We start from the raw sequence: 22,176 nt of genomic DNA on the forward strand, positions 1-22,176 counted from the left end.
TTCAATTTTAAAAATATAATTAAAATAAATAATAACGTACCTAAATAATTAATCAGTATAGTGCAAAATCTTTTTTATCAGCCTTTACTAGTGATACGTAAAATATCTAATAGTTATATAGTACCTAATCGTAATTTCTGTGGTTTAAAGTTCTGATACATTTTCTTACTTACTTCAATAACCATTTTCTAATTCAAATATGCTTTACTAATGTACTAACTATATTATGTCTGATGAAACAATAATTCAATAATGTTATAAGCTCATGTGTAATTTTTTTTATACCTATCTAAGAATTTAGTTTGTTTTCTGGTCTCTAGTACTCTACTTAACTATTTTACTTTCAACTTTAGTTTTGATTTTCTGATCACTTTATACTAAAATATTTTTAAAGTACAATAATAATTTATTATAAGTATCACACAATCAGATGTATAATAACACTGAAACACCTGCACTGTATATTAGACTATAAAAATAGCCTATGCAATGCTTAAGGTGCATGAACAACAATGGATTGAAAGTACTGCTTTTTTTAAATACATTCCTTCGAATGAATCACATTAAATGCTGATTTTTCTTTTAAATTATACAATACTTTACAAGTTATATAAAATAGGTAACTGAGTAAAATAAACTTACAAATAACATGGTATTCATTGCATTTTATAATTTATTTATTTAAAATAACAAAATATTTAAAACTACTGCAGGACAATTCATTAGGGATAATGGATAAAACAAATTTAAAACAAGTGATATGCTATTTTAAGTTTATTAAAATATATTTTAAATTGTATTAACGATTTAAGGTATATTAACAATATTGCTCCATATGGTACCGCACGACAAACATAACAAGGACAATTTACTGATCTTATTAAAAAACAAAACAATCATATTAATTAATTTACAAAATTTAAATAAAATTAAAAATATTTTTACCCGTGGATATGGTCCGATTATGCCTTGTACGTATCCATATTTGTGGTGACCAGCTCTTCTCAAAAATCCTGTGAGGTCCTCCTCTCTGAGTTGTTGCACATGGCCTGCTAAGACAGTGGTAGTGTTCTCTTGTTCCCTTCTTGATGCTCCATCTCTAATCTGAAATGTCATTAAGTTTAAAAAAAAATCTTATGATATAACATAAAATAGTGATTGTGTGACATAAAAGGCTACTCAATATTTTCCATTTGAAAGACGATTTATGAATCATAAATATGTACCTATTAATAAGTAAAAACATTTTATTCGTTTCTATTAAGATAACCAAAGCTTTAGAAAAATAAAATATCCGTAACTAGCCCAAAAAAATGTATGTATGTAAAAAAAAAATAATAATCACCCTGAGGTTTCTTCTGGCTTGGTCAAATTCAACGAAATACTGGTTTTCAAGGACAGTCAGTTTTTCTGTAAGCAAAGTTATTGATCAGTAGATAATACATATTATATGATACTTACTTATAACAACAAACATATAACACAAGGATGCAACATTTAAAACACAACACACCATGTACTGCAAAAACTCACGAATAAAATTCTATATATTAGGGTGTCTGTGCATTTGAGTTAAAAGTGTAGCATGGAAAGACTCCAAGTAGTTGTTGGTTCTGTATTCTTCTCCAAAACCACTGATTAGACCTGGACCGACCTGTAACAACCAATAATACTCCACATACCCAATTAAAAAGTTTCTCATGCCTCGTTCAACTTCAGGAAATTGTCTAGTGTAGTCCAGGATAGCACTGAACCCATCGGCCATGGAAAATGAACAGCGTGGGCCGTTCCTGGTAGCGGGTAGGTGAGGTAATGCCAAAACCTAAAAATACAATGGATTATTAAACAGAAATACAATTGAATACAGATATCAAACTTAGATTTACCATTCTGAGAACGCGAGCTGCTACCAGGTTTGTACGGATCAAATCCAAAACACTGTTCATCTTTCGGTGACAATACCGTAAAATTGACTAGAAAAAAAAATTATATTTTTTTTTATTTTTGTTTTTGTTATATAATTATCACTTAGTGCTTATACCTGGGTAAAATGGAACCAACAGCATCTTAATTGGCTTTCTGGAAATGATTGTTGAACGGCTGACATCAGAGCTTTTTCATAATCTGTAATAAAACAAACACGTTGATAATTTAAAGGTAAAATATTTCGTACAATATTAAACAAAGCCACATAAACTTCTTCAGTCATACTCCCCAGAAGAGCATAGACCATTGGAAAGGACTAGAAAAAAATAAAAAAATTAGTGAGAAATATATTAAGATAAAAGAATTTAGACTATACATAAATAATATCAATTATTCAACACTTACAACACTTTTGAAAACAACCTGGATAGTAAGGAAACATTTTAAATCTGCTGGAACACGAGGCAGTCTTGAACGTCCTATCAATCCCAACCAATGTCACCGTAGCTAATTCTTCTCTGTATTTGTCAATTGCATCCATGTTCGCGAAGATCACACCAACTCTCCTTCCATCGACGACTAATGCTTGTTGAAAGAACCTAATAATAATTTTTAAAATAAAATGTTTAATAATTTGGAACATTTTACCTAAAAATAATTCAATACAATTACTCAATACATTATTCAATTTGTAATAACTAAAAAAACAATTTTCCTATTTCAATGTTAAAATTAACATAACAAAAAATTTGGTTACTATATTTCATATTGATATTAATATTAAAATAGTAAATAATTCTCATTTCACAGTAAAGTAACATTTACCTACTATGAGAAATCATGTGTAAATCAAACAAATTATACTTAAGTTACTTAACTAATATACTGATGTGAGAATTATGTCAAATGTATATATGTATATATAATGTATATATAATTTATAATAAATTATTATTTATATTCAATTATTTTATAAACGGACAATATCCTTTTATGTTTTATAGCAATATTTTAGAATTTGATAATAAATAGAGATTAAATACAATTCATACAAGAAAAATAAAAACACAAATAAATGTGTCCATAAAATATTCTAATAGATTCATAAAAAACTACCCAACGTAGATAAATTACTATATGTAAGTAATATGTACATTTTTATCGATACTTATTATTTAAAATTGAATACATTAATATAAGATTTACTTAAAAGTTATATTATTACTAGAGCGCGGATTTCTATGCAATTGCATATTTGTTTCCTTTTAATATTTTTGGATTTTTGTCAGTATTCTCTACGAATCATCATAATTTGAAGCAAATGGTGACATTTTTTTTTGCATATTTCTGCATATTTCAATGTTTTTGCATAATTTTGCATATTTAGGCAAAATTCAAAATGTATTGCAAATTTATTGCATATTGAAGCAAAAATTTAAAAAAATGTATAAAATAATATTTTGTCAAGTAGAAAAATTAAAATACATTTTATGGGCACGACGTAAATTTAATCGCTCTTGCTCTGTCAGTCGGTTATCGTCGTTATCGACATACCACTCTGTTACATCGACGATTAGAAAATAATCTATGTACTTTGTACTATGTACTTTTGTGTCTACCTATAATCTTAATACCTCTTGCTGTATCAGTCAACTATCGACATACCACCGACTCAGTAAATTCAGTTTCATCGTTTGTCGTTGTCCGTAAATTGTTAACATGCCGAAAATAAGTAGTTCAATTTGCAACAAAATTCGAGGATGGATTTCTTCAGCAAACCAAGACACCGAAGTTTTCACTACAGACGGAAAAGTAGTATTTTGTAATCCTTGTGGAAAATCTATTTTTTGTGAGAGGAAGTCTCAGGTAGATCAACACTTAAAAACAGTTTAGTACTTATACAAATAGAAATAAATTTTGTTTATTTATTTTCTATATTTTTTATATTTTTCAATAATTGACGAAATCAAAGAAAAAATTAATTCTATTCCTGGGCCAAAAGGTGCAACACATACTACAAAATTAAATGAGCTTTCCAATAAAAATAAAGGTCTAGAAATTCTACGAAAAATAAATGCAGTACTATCAGGCGAAAACGTTCAGCTCGAAGATGTTTATCAAGACCCGAAAATAATAAGTTGCTTCAAATATGCCCCAACAACTTCGGTTGACGTCGAACGTTCGTTTTCAGTATTTAAAAATATGTTAACTGATAAACGTCATAGCTTCACTGAAGAAAAACTTGAAATGCATATGATCATTCATTTTAATAGTAAATAAAATTAAAAAAATTTAAAGAGAAATTTATATAAGTATTTAATATTTTAGTATTTAAGTAATTAATTGTTATAAGAAGTTTAATTTATAAAATTTTAAATGAATAAAAAAAATGAATTTCATGATTTTTACTGCATATTTTTGCATATTTTCATGATTTTTACTGCATATTTTTTGCATATTTTCATGATTTTTACTGCATATTATATGGCATATTTTGATACTTTTTAGTGCATAAAAATCCGCGCTCTAATTATTACCATATATGACTAATTATATAATAGCATTAGAACAAACAACTATATTTACCTAGATGGGGGATTTTGAACTGTAGAAGCGTAAATGGCATTACGTGCTTCATTCAGTGCAACTGCAAGTTGCCAAATGTCAAGGGGTTGTCCCGGAAATCTTCGACGTCTCATATTTTTCACTCGTTCTTGAGCCTGAAAAAATGTGTAGTTGGGAGCTGCTTCTGGATGGCTAATAAAACCAAAAAAATCAGTTAATAATTGACTTAAAGTATATTATTTTGCATTGTTCATTATTTATAGCCTATAGGGATAACTAATACCAACAAGTAACAAATAATAATTTAGAATACACAGATAAGTTTGAATTCGACTCACATGATAATTTCATTATTGTACAAAGTTCTCATAAATGAGGTTGTAACTGCTGGATCAATTCCCCTTTCACCAATGGTTTCTCTCAAAAATGGCACATTCAGGTCAATCACTCAGGGCTGGTGATCGTGATACTAGATGAATTCTATTGTCATTCAAATTTGTACTAACAGTTGCAGTGGAAGGGCAGTACTGGTTCCGTTTCTTCTGTCGTTCACATACTAAATACCTATAAAATATAAACACATAATATTATCATTACTCAAATAGGTAGGTAGTTATTTTGGATAAACTATTATACATACACGCGGTGTCCTCGGACTTGTCGTTTGTAATACTTGAATCCCAAGTTGTCAACATATATCTTTGATCTATTATGAACTCCAGGAATCAAAGTATATGTTTCCGACACTCCGACAATTTCTTCTTCTTCCTCTCCTTCTTCCAATTCATCAACTTCTTCGACTACTTCTTCTTCATGCACTATATGATCATCTTCATATACAACTGGCAGGAAGTAGTCGTGGTCAACCAAATGATCTGGGAGAGCAATTATTTCCTCGTTGTTTATCATTATTAATATAAAACTAGAATGAGTACCTACACAAAAAATACAAAAAAATGAGTAGTTTTATTTATAGTAATTAGTTATTGCAAAGATAATGGATGAATCGTTAAAAGTAGGTAGGAAAAATAAAACAAAAACAATCAAACACAAAAACAAAATGTACTGAACAAGTAACAACCAAACACACTAACAAAGTTATGGTCAACATTTTATATTTAAGTGGTATGATCTATGGTCAAACTTTTAGAACGACGTGCGACAATAAAATGCGTAAACAGCAAACAATGGCAAAGAGGGCAAAGTTCACAAAAATGAGAAAATCTCAAGAGAGATGTGCTAAGTCCAAAGGCTGTAGAGCGATTCATCGTTACTCGTTCATCGTTGCCCGTTGATCGTTCGTAGTTCGTAGCTTGTACATCGTGAATCGTGATGGTGAGAGTTGACTAGGTGGTGGGAAACTGAAAAAAACGTCTCGCAAAAACCGTTACAAAACGCAACAATAAAATGTAAAAACGCGGGAATTATTAAATACATAATTGAATATTATGTATTTCAAGACGGCGCATTTAGGAATACTAAATTCTGAATTGAAAATTTGAACTCATTTGGCGGTAGGCTAAATTGGGTTATATTTTTCTCTTTTTTTTTCCTCCATGAAATTTCGGGACAAGTACCCCAATCTCAGTCAAAATACTTTTATAATATCTAACCAAGGTGTATTGATAAGGTTTCGTCACTTGTTTGAAAACTTAATTGAACATTTTACTACAGATAGTCGTCACCACCGGGAGCGCTGTATGTCCCAAAGAGGCCGATAAACGAACAGTTTTGTACACCAAAGCTATAGCAAATTGAAAATATATTATGATTTAAGGAATAAAATTCAAAATTTTTTATTACAATATAATGACTTGTATGTTCTAAATTATTTGTATGCATGTATTTAAATACTTTCTTTTTATCAAATACAATTATTAATATTTTTAAATGTTGTCATTTTTAAATTTCCTATTAAAAAAAAATATATGAAAAATGTGAGAGTTAATTCACTAAATTATCAAACATGATGCTTTCAAAGTGTTACAATTAACAAATAATAATTAATAATTATTAATTAATATATTGATTTTAAATACAATTCATAATATTATGTTGATATTGAGGTTAATACTAGTATTCATATTACCTATGTGTTACCAAAATACATATATTTTGAATACCTTTTCATAAGCATTTATTACTCAGTTAGGTTAGGTTATGTTAGTTTAGATTATCACCATTTATTTTATAATATATTCATAGTATTTATAGTATATTACAAAATCAATGCTATTTCCTATATATTATTATATATTATTAACCGAGATCCTGGGGATAGAAATATATCTATATGCTAAATGGTTGATAGATTTATATGGTCATCCTAGTTTTTATTTTCTTTATACTTTAAGCGTTTATGGAAAAAGTTTAAATACTTAAATTGTAATACTAGTATAAATATTTTTTAAAAGTATATTAAAACATTAATTTACTATACATTTTAATAATTAATCTGTGTGAAATAGTACATGTAATTTTAGTATATACCTAATTTAGAAAAAACAATTAATAATTTTGATTAAGAGGGCCTTGACAGTTTTACATTAAATTTAAGGAGCCTCATGACAAAAAAAATTGAGAAGCACTATACTAGATTATACTGTAGAATATCTAAATATATATAACTAGCTGTCCCAGTAAAAGATCATGTTTGTAATGTTGCATTTCAATTTAAAAACTTCATATACATTTTTCACTGTTTATTTTTCTAACATAAAATGTAGTTATTGAAGAAATATATAAACAACATTTTTGACAAAGGTTGCCTTGGTTGCTCAATGCACAGTCAAATATTAACCAAATATATTATAACGCATTATGTCAAAACAAGAATGATATTCACTTGCAAAAGAAAAAATGAGCAAGTTGCTAAGAATAAGAAAACACCAAAAAAAACTATACATTTTTCAAAATTAGTTTGAATTTTATAAGATAACTATTATTGAATAATATTATAATATAAATAAAATACCTAATCATATAATAAAATATGCAAAATATTTTAAACATGTTTTTAGAGTTTTTTATGAGCACTAGAAAATAATACTCCACTCTACCAGACTATTATTAAAATTAGGAGCAAAATCATAATAGTTTTAATTTAATTTAAAGATTCTAAGAAGGATGCAAATATCCAAAGATTAAGTGACTAAATTATATGTCATCATATTTTATAATTGATGTCTACTCAGTAAAAAATATTGCAAATGATTAAAATGCAAATGTAATGTATAATTACAGGCTCCAATTTACTATGCCAACTCAATTGAAAAAAAACCTTATTATGATTCAATGTTTTTGTAAATACTAACTTCAATTTAAAAAAAAAAATAGCATTTTAATTCTTAAGTTTTAATACATTTTGCATTTAACAATATGAATACACAGGCCTTCATAGGACAGGAAACGCGCTCTGGTGACTATAGAACTGTGGTAATATTTTCAATCAAGAGTGGATATGTATAAGGGTCCAAAGTGACAACACCTTATCAATACACCTTGTATCTAACGATGGAAATATTGAATAAGGATAATATTATATTATGTTGTCATTAAAAATAATTGCAATAGAAATTTATATTTTTTATATTTTTTTAAATAAAAGCATTGCAAACTAAAGTAAAAGAAAAACATTACTGGTTGTAAAATAATATTGTTTTTGTTAATTTCTGTCTTTGACTGACCGTATTTAAAATGTCACTAGACTACTGTTTACCATACTATTGCAACCTAACACTTAAAAATCTTTTTAGAAGATGTGATGATTAAAAATATTAGTATTGATTAAAATTTATGAGGTCTGTCTAATAAACCTACATTTTCACAATTTAAACTATTAAAAATACTTAAATCTAACGCAAATTTATTAATGACATAAAAAATTATTTTTTTTGTAAACTGGGTACATAAATCTGAGTCAAGTTATTAGTTAAATATAAATAGTATTTCTCTGCCTCTATAATTACTTTATATGAACTCTCGGAAGATGAAAATAAGCAACCAAGATTTTTTTATGAAGTTAATTTAGTATTCAACTGAGGTACAGGATAATTATGATCAATGGAAGTTTGACTTAAAAGTAGAGATTGGATGCAACTAACACAATCAATATGTTTTTAAATTTTATGAACTACATACCCTGTTATATAATAGAGAATATTTTGTTTAGCCTCACGTATGGATGAATTAGTACAATTAAGTAGGATACTTATATTCAAAGTTTCCTCGTCAATTTCATCAACAGTTTCAAAATTTAACTCACCGGTATTATCTTTCTTTTTATTCCATTTAAACTCAAGAAGTGCTCCAAAAACATAATCATCAAAACTGTTGCAGTTACCATTTGTTTTACATTTTATTGCATTTTTTAACAGTATTTGTTTGAGAGCAACTTTAAATTGTAGTACATTGGGATTATTATTTGCCCCAAATCTTTTTCTGAATCGAGCAAATAAAATTTCAATATGATCCTGTAAGAACTTATAAGTTAATATATATTTAATAAGCAGATTTTGATTAAATACTAACTTAGCTATTGAAAATAATGACTTAACAACTACTGCAAACCCAATTACAAATGATTTTTTAGCAGTTTGGTATATAAAACTGATTGTTTTATTTTTATTTTGTACTCTTAATGTAAATAGATAATTGACTAATGGTATAATAACAGACTCTAAATTTAAAATGTTTGAAGAGTAAATGGAGGATTTAACTCCTTTACCAAAGGGATTTATGGAATTTAAAAAATCAAAAATATGGTCAATAGTATGACAAAAATTAACTGATGCTTCTACATTTTGAAACCCTAGCATTCAAATATTTTTTAAATAAAGTAATGCGTCTGCTGTAGAACTACTTAAAATTTGTGCCGCCAACTTAACCTTCATTTTATTCTGATGCCACAGAATATGATTCTGGATTAATTTATTGGCTAACTTTAATGTACGGTTTGTTTGAACTTCATATAATTTTTCAAAATAATTCCAATTAATAGCTTTTTTGGCAGATAATAATACTCTAGCATTTCCTGGAGTGTTTCTGGCTAGTTAGTTTAGCATGTGACAGGCATCTGGCATAAAAAAAACCTTTTCCCCAGAAACAGGATGTTCTATTCAACATTTAATATTATCATAAGCATCTATATTTTCAAACTCGCAGCCTAACATTTACATTGTTGAAAAATTAACAAATGCCCCATCACATGTTATGCCCCTAACTCTAAGACCTGCATCATGTGTGACTGTTAAAGCTGTTTTTATAAGCTCTGCTTGAGTAGAACTATTTATTTTATTTTGAAAAAAAAATAACCTACAGGACATTTCCATTTCCCATTCAAGCTGACTAACATGAAAACTAGGACCTTAGTTGCTAGCGTATTATTTCCCTCTAAATCTAATTCATTACCATAATCAGAGAAACCAACAAATTTATTAAGTTGTTTGTCCCATACAATTTGTTTCTTTATGGCCATTGCATCAAACACTAAATTGCAATCTTTATCATTTGTTGTTAAAATTTTAAGGCATGACAAAACTTCACTTAAAAATCCAGGGTTTCCATTGATTGAGCTGGTTCAATTTCTTATAGCTGATATATGATGCAACCTTAGGATGGATCTAGAAAATACCAAAATAATTATGAACTAATAATATGTAATATTTTACTATAATAAGCTTTAAGCAGTGTAAATTAAGCAGTGGGTTACCAACTAACTGGCAAAATGCATATGCCTTAGGTGAATAATAATGAAGGGTAAGCGAAATTCTTTTACGTTAGTGCTATAGCGCCGACCTTTGATTCTAAGTTTTTAAGCTGGTTCTTAAATAGGGTTGTTGACATTCCATCAAACTTATATAATAAAATAACTTCATATTCTGAATTTAGCATACCTTGATTTGTTAAATGTTTTAATAAGTCTTTTAAGTTATTAATAACTTTATTTTGTCTCCTGACTTTTTGCTGCAATAAATTAATTTTCTTATTTAACTTGGTAGGAGTTGACTTAGCAATATATTATTGTGAAGATGCTGTGTATACTATTCTATCTTTACATTTATATTTATATGGTGTCCTTAATAACACTTCAGTTTGTTCAAAAGCATCATTGACAATTTCTCCAAGAACTAAATCTTCACTTGTTAGACCTTTAAGTTAATAAGAATATTATTAACATTATAATTAATTTATATCAACAGCTAGGAACTATAGTAAAAAGTACAAATGCTTAAATTTTAGTTAGTATATGGGTACTAAATTACTCACATGTTTCATCACTTATACTACTTAATTTTGTAGCAGGATTATCTGTTTTTTTTTTTTTTAGCGGTGGTACATCACAAAATAGTTTTGTAGGAATTAATGTTATATGAATAGACGATTGAAAAATTGATGAAACAACATCACTTTTTAGAGTCAGTTTGTAGCTTCCACCAGGATTTTCATAAAAATCTGTAGTCTTTTATTTGGTATAAAACCTTTACGGCCAACTGCCTTAACCCACAATTCAAATCTGTGTAGATCATTCATTGGAAATCTATAGAAAATAATAATACATACAATTATAACAGGCGACTTAAACTAAAGAACAAAGTAACAAATTTTATACAAATACTTACCTGAAAAATTGTAAACCAGATCCCGCTCGAGCACGATTTGTGCAGCCATGTGCAGAACAGGTAGCTGGCATTATTGAATAGGTATTTAACTTTATTTGAATTAGGTAGGTATTGAAGAAATTACAGAAGAAAACGAACAATCAACAAAGCTTCAAACAATTACAAATAAAAAAACTTTATTCTGTGCGAAAAGTATCATGTTATCATACCGTATAGATAAGACAATTTTGTAAACATTGACCCACACGCATATAGTGGTTGACTTCAACATCGATTATCCTGATGTAGAGAAGTTAGCTATCTAGTATTTTATATCTTTGGGGTTAAGACATAAATTTAATTTTGAACATTCGTTTTTAACGCCAAAAAACACAGGATTACGATTCTGTTTGTTTATTATTCAGTAAAAAAAATACTTATTGTACCTACTACCTATGTAATAAACATTATTTAACTCATGTAAAAAGTTGTAAAAATAAATTTGGGCGCTAATAAAATGTACCGTCTACATATATGGTTTTTATGACACATAAAGTAGTTATATATTTATTATTGTCATTCACTAGAAGAAATGTTTCATTAGGTACCTATCAAATATTTTTATTTTTAATGAATTGAATGAGCTGTGTACGTCTTAAATATTAATTGGTTTTTTGCGTACCTATTATTGAACGGAGAGCAGCATAAATCCCTTTCCGAATACAAATTATATCAGTCGTCGTTAATAAATTTGTTTTTTTCAAATTAATTAATTTGAATTATGGATGTTGATAAAGTTCTTCTTGGGCTTTTCGTTTTACAGAGTTTCTTCTTACTTGTCCCATCATTTTTCTTTCATCTTCTATTTCATGATTAATGTTTAAATTACAATCAATAATTGTGTTCCCACTCATATATTTTTTTCACGTAAGATGTACACGTTTTGTTTACAGGGCACCATCGTTTTACACCACCATTCAACATTTTACGAAATCTCATCTTATGTAGGTAACCATTAACTGTTTTACATTATAGTAACTTCAAATCAATAATTTTTTTCCTTTCAGCTAGACTGGTCAATGGTCATATTTAATTGGATAAATACCAGTATATATTATGTGAATGAGGTTGACGAAAGATATCATATTTGTATGCAATAATGCGAAAGAATACATTTGGGATAGCTTAAAGATTTGTATATGAACATCATAACAACATATAGGCCGAACACCTAACTTATCTATGACACATTCCATAGTTTATTTTGTAGATTAAGGGTGATCTACCGTAGGATACTGTTCGGCTATGAATCCTGAATTGTACGCATTTCCAAATATTTTTAACTATAAAGATAAATTTAAACTATTTAAAATTATATAGCCTATATTTTAGATATTCTGGTTACAGTATGAATAATATTTTTAAATATTAATTAACAATAAATTAACTAAAATTGTTATTCTTCATTTAAATATCTATTATTTTATTCGGAACTTAAAATATCTATAAAAAAAAACCGTGTCTATATATTTTTTAGGTTATTTTGTTATGAAATGAACTTTTTAGAGAACCCTTTGTATTAAATTACCAAACTTTTTGACAGAGCAAAAAAATTTTGATCGACAATAATTGAAACAAAACTAAAAAAAGTCAAAAATGTCTCGTGCTATTTCTATACGTATATAGTTATATATTAAAAATTGTATCATGTATAGGAAATACTAATGTCAGGGCCGGCTCAAGCGAAAATAGTGAACTAGGCAAAATCAAATTTTGCCGCCCCTAACAATACAATATTATCATTTATCAGTATTTTGAAAACGCTCTTACAAAGTGCTGCTTAAGTTCCGCCCTAGGCATGGGCCTATGTCACCTACCCCTTGAGCTGGGCCTGACTAATGAAAGCATTTGATGAAAATGTTATGTGTATATAAAGTTTATAAGACAAATTCAACTATTTTTCTATTTCGTTCACGTAGTTTTAGTTTTCTCTTACTTTTTAAACGAATTTTTAAAAACTATGTGTAATTCAACTATCAAATTGTAAAGAAGTTTGAACTGCATGTTGTATATCGTTTGAATGAAATGTGTAATTAACGTTATTGTATGTATATAATCGTATAGATAAGACACAAAAAGATCTCCAGAAGCCGTAAAATAAAATATAATGAACTATAGCTTACAAAAATAATTTATGAAATGTGACTCGATAATGATGTAATCAATGAATTATTAATTAACTAATTCAGATAAATCTAATATATTCTATATAATGAGATAAATAGTTCATAAATTATACTACAAAGTCTAAGTACAATATACTTAGATAACCATAATAGTTATTACAATAATTGAGAATGAATTGATGAATATAAAAATAATGATGTACAACCAGCGATTGTTGGAGAAGTATTATATTTTAAAATCACGATTTAGATATTACGGTGAGTCACTTCCTAGTTTGATGGATATTTTTTAGAATTTTTAACATTGTATTCAATGTACCAAAATTATTCATTATAATATGTAGATACCACCGAAAAGCTTATTAGTTATTTATCTTATTATATTACAGTAGTCAGTATGTCATAAATCATAAATGTGAGTGTGCTGTCTGCATAAGAAGCGCTTCAATGAGTAAGGGTCATTGCATGATCCCCTAAACCAGTTACACCCCCTCACACAGCCATCATTTCCACCGACTCTTGTCGGTACAAACGTTTATCATAATTAATTATTTATAATATTTAAAATATATCGTATATAGTATAATATTATTATTTGGCATTAAAATATTTATAATGTATGTACCTGGTACCTACTATACTCTTAGAATAAGACGACACTAGGCGGCCATGGTAAATACTCTGATCTTAATCCTGTAGGAGGTTACATTTTTCTCAGTGCATCCGAGTTGGGTGCCAAGTACTACACTAGTTCGGTCCAGGAATATTTTAGGTCCCACACTAGTTTGGCCCTAAATTTTACAGGTATCTTACTTCACTAGTTGGGACTACAATTATTTTAGGTAGGTATACTCTGTGGTCATTGCACCAAACCGAATCGACCACAGAGACCTCCTCCCCATAACTAGCTTGCACCATCATCATTCCTTCGGTAGGTCTCTCCCGTCCTCATCTTTGTCGTCGTCGAGCGTAGAATTGCCTACCCACCAAATATCAGGCGATGGCACATACTATGGCCTACCCAATGCAATAGTCGGCGTTAGTGGTGACATTGGCCATAGTGAAAACCAAAAATCGTTCTCGGACATCACCGAGTGTTCCTTCGGTTAGCCCCTATCTTTAAGTCGCTAACACATAGGTAGTACGTCGTAATGTAATAACACAAATTAATAAAAACTAACACAAACTAACACAGTGTAATATTATATATATCAATGAATCATTATAGTAGACATATTGTTAGGAATATTATCACGGACTCACGTGAGATAATAAACCAAAATCACTAGCAATATTATCGCGGACCCAGTTGGGCTATTAAAAAGGTACGATATGATTAAGTGGACGCACTCTATAATATCATTAAGACTAACTAAAACTATAAAAGATATACTATTATATTCAATAATTTACTGACCGTTTATGGAAGTTTTACCATACCATTGAATTCTAAATATTGTAAGATTTTAAAAAACATTACTGGCATATAATACGTATATATTGTATATGACAAGCAAAACCTAAATTATAATATATTTAAAACATAACTAGGTATACACTATACCTACCTATTTTATTAGTTAATAATATTTAAATTTTAAACTTATAGACGATACCCACTTTAGGTATTTAATATTATAACTGCAGCCATGCAAGCATATTAGTTAGGGAACAATTATTAGACAACTTACTCTAAGACACTTATACATGACGTACAAATTGTTATTATTTTTAGAAATTCTACATTAGTTATTGCGAATAATTGCGATTTGCGATTAAATAATAATTGAACTCAGGTAGGTACCGGGCTTGTTATGGATTACATGGAAATTAGAATTTGGATTTTCGAATTCGTTTTTCTTGACAATTCTGTTGTACACATAATAATATTCTTATTTCTTAGTATTGATAAGCTTTTGTAGCTCTATGATTTTATAATTATATGTTATTACTAATAAATAGTAATAACTAATTTTATAATTACATTATACCTACTACTATAGATAAACTATTTCAGTTTCAGAATCGGTTCCTAAAAAAAAAAATTTAATGGTCCCGGTCCAGTTTCGGTCCCAAGATTTTCAAAAGGTTTTGGTCCAAAACATGTCAATTTCGGTACTGTTCAAGTCCCTGATAGTACCCCCACTAAGTATGTATATATTCGTACAGATAACACACGAAAAGATCACCAGCAGCTGTAAAATATAAATTATGTAATCTTATCTTACCTAACTCACAAAAATAATTTGTGTAATGTGACTAGATAATGACGTTATCAATGATTTATTAATTAATCATTACAAATAATTATAATATATTCTGTATAATGAGATAAATAGTTCATCTACACATATAAAATCCAAATACTCATACACGGGTTTCCAGCTACCTGCAATTTATCCTTTTTGTCCGAAGGTTAATAATAATAATAATTGTTCCGAGAAGTTTATCGATAAAAAATAATCATCGCGCGTATACGAATACTCCAGTCTCCAATTATATTTTATTAAAATAATTTTAAACTATAAAATGCACACCGATAACATAAACCAATACACATACAAATTCTATTTATTAGTTATCTCTCCATTGCCTTGCCACGGTGCCTATACGGCTATAAACGTTAATTTCATTTGCATGCTGTACTACGTAGTAATAATTGATAATATAGTAATAATTAACACTTACCAGCAGTTCGGACATGTGTAACATCATAAATATTTACAATTATAATTTTATATTATTTGTAATACTTAGTGGTTCCCTCTAATGATCTAGATACGCATAAGAAAGAAGTTTCTAATAATCGCTTTTTTAAGAGGTCGTAAAACAGGGATCTTAAGATTCACGGGGGAAATTGAAACTTTTTTTTGTTTATTAATGGCTGCGTTTGGTTGCAAGTTATATAATATGTACCTAAATTATTTCACAAAGCTAAGTGCAATTACGCTGGTTTGTCCATAAAAATAAATAAAATAACCCCTCAAAATTAAATAATTAAATAAAAATTAACCAAGTTAGAGCAAGTTATGTTTTTTTACTACAATTATTCAAAAACATAACTTGCTCTAACTTGGTTAATTTTTATTTAATTTTAGTATTTTTTTTTTTTTGAACTGTTTTAAAAAATATGCTCAACAAAATGGCTATCTTAAAAATTTTAAATTCTTAAATGCGTAAAAAATTTTTTTGAAAATTTTTGAATTTAAAGAAAAAAATAAATGAATTTTATGCCATTCAATCAGAATTTTCATACTTAGTAGTGTAAAAAAAACCGCGTTTAAATATAGTGATTTTACATGGAGATATTAAGGGTGATACGGGACTTTTGGGACATACTGTATAGCCCAGTCGTATGCGTTTGGATCCATTAAATAATTTCATAATAATAATATAATATACATTTTATTATTTTAATGATACTAAAATCATAATAGCTCATTCCGTGGTAATAATAATATATCTAATTATCGATGTTTGATCGATATTATATTACTATATATTATATATATTTATCGATCCATTTTATGTGATAAATATCTATAAGACGTTTTAAAATTATTTTTTTGAGAGGCACTTTGAATAATTTGCCTCCTGGGCCTTTTAGATCCCAGGCCGACACTGGCAGTAACTAAAGGTTTCCGTAACTCTGGTGAACAAACATATACCGCAGGTTGGTGTAGGTGAATACAGGTAGTTTCCGTGCATTTTTCGATGGTTTAAACTTCGGATCACAATCCACAGGACGTAAACAAGTACCCACAGACTACGTGCAAGAATTCGTTCAGCAGTGTCACCCAAACGCCCACAGTTTTTGTGATATATTATTAATGGTTGTATTTGAAAAAGTATATTCAAATACATATTGCATTGTATGATATTTGATATTTTTTTTCCCTCGCAATCCTCGCGTCATAATTCATAAGAGTATAATATTTTTATGGTTATCGCGTCTATATTATATTATCGGCGTTCGTAGAGCATACAGCCTGCCGCGCACCCCATGGTGATGGCTATCAGCTGTAGTTTCATTTTCAAACCACTTTCAAAGACGCGACCTTATCAATTGACCGCGGTTTTAGCCGTTACGTTATCATAGCGTACGAGTCGGCGTCTCGCCCTACAGCCATGGGATAAACAAAATTACCGATTATTATTGGTCGTTCATAAGAATATGAATTTATGTTAAGTCATGATGCACATCATCAAAATGGCGCGCCGCTGTTCGTAATTCACTACTTCACTCGCTGTTCGTCTGGTTGTCATTCGTCTGCTTACTAGTATTTTACCATAACCTGAACATTTTTTGGTGGTTAATTTCCTCTAAGATACTTTAGTTGTTTCGGTATAGTGTTATTGGTATTTTCTTTAAACTATTGATTCATTGGTTTTATTTCTAATAGGTACTGATTTTAATATCATTGAAGATCATGGAGATGCATATGAATGTTCATGAAATCTGCCGCATCTGTCTTCGTGAGGTGCCCCTCATTGATATTTTAAAGCTTGGAGCGAAAACTTCTATGTGGATGAGCGATATCAATTCATACTTCAAGGTCCAAGTAAGTACATTTAACATTTAATTGTTGGTATGTTTTGTTTATACCTTCCATGGTACACCTTGATCTCTTCACATACTTTTATTATAAGAAAAATAGGTTCCGTTGTACTTATGGTTATCTCAACAATCTATACGATACATGGTGAAACTCAATTGCTTCATTGTGACTATCACAGGTTAACACTGCGTTATATTATTTTAAGATGGGTTTGTTATGTTCAAGACAAAACAATATTCAATAAAACTTCGGTAAGAATGTAATCCTAGTAACACAGACAATTTATTTAGTCCCAACCACATAATTAGTGTGAACCCCGTAAAGTCGATAACTCCGTCAAGACAGAAAAATTGGACGGCCCCATGCGATCCGTCTTGGCAAAGTGTTACTGTTAATAGGTACGCCTAACAAAATTTAATGTGTAGGTATATACTTAACCATCCGGGCAAACCAATTCCCTACAACAAACACACAAAGGTTACCTGCTTACTTTTTTTACAGGGTTTTAATTCTGAAATAGGTACTATGGCCCATATGGAAAAGTCACAGCAATTTTCTCAAATTTTTGTTGTGAAAATTTACTAATATTATTTTGTCTTGTAGAATAAAGATAAACAATTTTCTTAAATTAATATAACACTGTTAACCAGTGGTAGACTATAACTGTGGTTTAGTATTCTAGATAATAAATAAGTACTGAAAAATATATATCGTTTTCGTAATCCAACCTTGATGACTTAAGATCTATATTGAATTATAATTTAATTTAAAATAATCATAATAAATAAAAGAGTAATCATATTAAATTTAAATTGGAAAAATTGTAAAGTAAGTATTAAACTTACTTATATTGAGATAAATAATATCAATAATTTCAACAAAAAAATTAAACTTTAAATTAAATTAATTTCAACTTCTTCTAATAGGTATGCACATAATTTTTTTTTTTTATTATAATAGAAATTAGAAATTAAACATTATTAAATAAATACTATTTCATTTAATCTTAATTTAAACTTCAGTTATACAATTTCATTAGTTGTCGTGAGGTGAAGAAATTAGTAAGCATAATATTCTAGAAGTTATGCTATTTAGTGTCATAAACCTCAGACATTATTTTACGAGTATGAAAGTATATTTAATAATAGGTACAAATATACCAAATTAATACTTGTCTTATAATATAAAAAAAGCAAGGCTGGGCAAGTTAATGATTTTTTTTTTACTCAGTTAAGTTAAGTTAATATGCACTAATAACAAAAAGTTTAAAGTTAATTTAACTGTAGGTTAACTCAGTTAAGCTTAAAAGTTAATAACACTTTTTGTTAACTTTTTGTTAAGTTCAAAATAAGTTAAATTGTTTACACAGCGCTAGCATACTTTTAATTTTTTCCCGACTCAAAACTAAATCATAGGTTACAGTGTTTAAACTTTATACAGTATTTCAATATAAGTTAAATTTGAACGGTATGAATTTTTAACTTTTAACAGTTCACGGTAAATATTTTTTGACATAAAAACAAAATAGTCTGAAATAGTGAAATATAATTAAATTAAAAACAAAATAAATTAAGTTAACAGTTAAGTTAATAAAAAGCCAAAGTAACTAGTTAAACTTTAACTTTTTAACTTGTTAATGCCCAGCCTTGAAAAATAGTATACTCACAAATATTCAAATACAAATTCATCAATAGCAAAAGTTACTAATTTTTATATATTTGTTTATTAACTATTATATGTTGATTTTACATGAGATGACTCAAGGCCAATCTAGTAGTTTTGATTAAATGTTATGCCTAGTCCTCTATTATACATTTGTACCAATATCTGGTTTACCACCATTTTGTGAACTACCTAACTATAAAATATATGTGTATAGGTAGTATACGGTAAACCAATGTTTTTTTTTTATATATAGCTGGGTTATCTACATCATTATGTAATTAAATTTGTAACAACTTGAAACAAATTTCTGTCTTACATGGCAATTTATTGGACTATTCAATAAAAATGTGCGAATTCAATAAGTCCAGAGTCCTAATTATGATTATTGTAGGAAGAGGTGGCTTGGAAGATAGGTTAGGTTGCCTATGTAGATTGGGAAAAATTGTATAGGTAGGATACATACAAACTGCTGTATACTTACATACCCAAAATAATGTACTTAACTTCAATACATTTTTTTAATATTCTTCAATTCAAATTATTTACTATTAATTATTTATTTTATTCTGTTTTTATCGGGTATTTATTTAATTACAATATATTATTTATAGTAGTTAACATTGATATATTGTGATAAGTTATGGCAGATAATATCCAATGCATGGTAACACATTATCGTTTCAAAAATTACAATGCACAAGCCGCCTCTGATTGTAGGTATTATTCATTATTTTAAACCACATTATAGTCGTTGCCGTTTTTGAATTGACTCTAATCTGAAACCTATTAATTTATGGTTACTTAGTCTAAAATCTAATGTGACACCATTGACTCAAATGTCAATGTTTTTTACTTTGGCTTTTAGAATGTGGTTAATTACTAATTTGATAAATAATATTGTACATTATGTAATAATATTAATTTTATATATTTAGTTAACATTTGACGATGACAAATCTACAAGTTTGTGTAAAAGATGTATAGGAAAGATCAAAACCTGGCGCAAACAAGTGGAACGTGCCGAACGTTGCCAATTTATTGTAGACTACCTCGATACAGTGGTATGTAGACCAATTTTTATAAGTCTGTTTATATTAATGTTAACCCTTTCACTACTCCAGATGTACCATTATGTTCCTGTATTTTTTAATTTTGCCATTTTCAGTAACCATACAATTTTAAGAAACCCTTTCTCAAATTATTTTAAACTTAAATAATTAGATCATATACCTATATCTTTAAATTGAAATTAAAAAAATTAAAAAAGTTAATTATAATAAGATGGTATTTCTTATATATTTCATTAGATCAGCATTGATATATTTTGGATAAGGCAATGAGTGACTGTTCTTTGACATAAAAATATATAATACCATTTTAACTTTTTTGAGTATAATAATTAATAAATAAATAAAATTAACAGTTTGTTATATTATGTCACAACATCTTTAGGTCTATTCACCCATTGGTGCAAACACTAATGACTTATCTGAAATATAAACACTAAATCTCATATACAGGGTGATTCATTTATCATTCAACAATCATTATTTCAAGAAATATAAATGTTTTTTAAAATATTATTTTACATAGTGTCAAGTCATTTACTAACCAACGTTTTTAACTCCGCTCATCAAAACTTTAAATACTTATAACTCATAAACTACTCGCCCTAAATACATATATTCTGCTTTGGAATATGAAATTAAAAACTATGTTATCATTCAAAAATTAAAAAATTAAAAAATAAATTTTTAATAAAAACGTTGTTTTGTAAGCAACTTGAAACTATGGAAAATAATATTTTCAAAAACATTTATACTTCTTGAAATAATGAATTTTTAATGATAAAAGAATCATCCTGTATATAACTTGTACAAATCTAATTTGGTATAACTTATAAGTTACAGTTAATGTGTTTTTTAGCTATTTTACTGACTCATTATAATATATGTTGTTATTTTTTTATTTAGTACCAAAAGCAGATAGTGGGAGGAGAAATAAAAAAAGAAAACGAAGAAAAATAAATTTAAGATAAAGGCAATATTGTAATCAAAATGTTTCTTCAATAAAATATATTTTACTTAATTGGAAACTTTGTGGTTTATTTAGTTATAATATGATTAAAGTACTTTGGAGTTTTTGCATACCAAACATTAAACTATAGAATAGTTATTAAATTAGTTATTTATTATTTTAAAATGAAACATGAGTTATTTTAGAATTAATTCATAATTTATTTTATAACATCAACTAAGTTAGATCTTACAATTTAGATTGTTACAAAATAGTATTTATTTATTTATTTAAATCAATAGTTAAGCATACTAGTTAATTTAATGAAAGTATATTATATAACAGCTTAGATTGAATTTCGGTTTACTTAATAGTTTATTAGTTTATGAAGAAAATTGAAACATATATCTTAATTATTATTATACAGTTAAACCTGTAGTCTCAGGACAATTAAAAATGTCCGTTATAGTCAGGCTTTAGTATTTTTTCGTCAAGCTTGTATACATATTTGTTTAATGAAAAATTGTTGATAGTAAATATTAGTACATATTACATTATGTATAAGTACACACATACAGTCGTTGCCAGATAAATTGAGGCGGGGTGCGATAACGGAAAACCAATGGTTCTCCGTATTTGATTATTATTTCCGAAAATACA

The 22,176-nt window shown here is 28.0% G+C and overlaps 1 protein-coding gene and 2 pseudogenes across 1 annotated transcript; 1 reads left to right on the forward strand and 2 right to left on the reverse strand.

Annotated features, from left to right (window-relative positions):
* Positions 1-955: 955 nt before the first annotated feature.
* Positions 956-10,520, reverse strand: LOC132935566 (uncharacterized; annotated as a pseudogene).
* On the reverse strand, positions 10,264-11,283 carry LOC132940044 (THAP domain-containing protein 1-like; annotated as a pseudogene).
* A 6,178-nt stretch (positions 11,284-17,461) lies between these two features.
* LOC132937558 (uncharacterized) lies at positions 17,462-21,551 on the forward strand. The gene is made up of 4 exons (XM_061004380.1): positions 17,462-17,621; positions 17,680-17,838; positions 20,436-20,561; positions 21,474-21,551. The coding sequence occupies exons 2-4, from the start codon at positions 17,707-17,709 to the stop codon at positions 21,525-21,527; spliced, it is 312 nt and encodes a 103-aa protein (XP_060860363.1). The 5' UTR covers positions 17,462-17,621; positions 17,680-17,706; the 3' UTR covers positions 21,528-21,551.
* The last annotated feature ends 625 nt before the right edge of the window (positions 21,552-22,176 follow it).

Source organism: Metopolophium dirhodum, chromosome 1, assembly GCF_019925205.1.
Source record: "Metopolophium dirhodum isolate CAU chromosome 1, ASM1992520v1, whole genome shotgun sequence".
NCBI classification, from domain to species: domain Eukaryota; kingdom Metazoa; phylum Arthropoda; class Insecta; order Hemiptera; family Aphididae; genus Metopolophium; species Metopolophium dirhodum.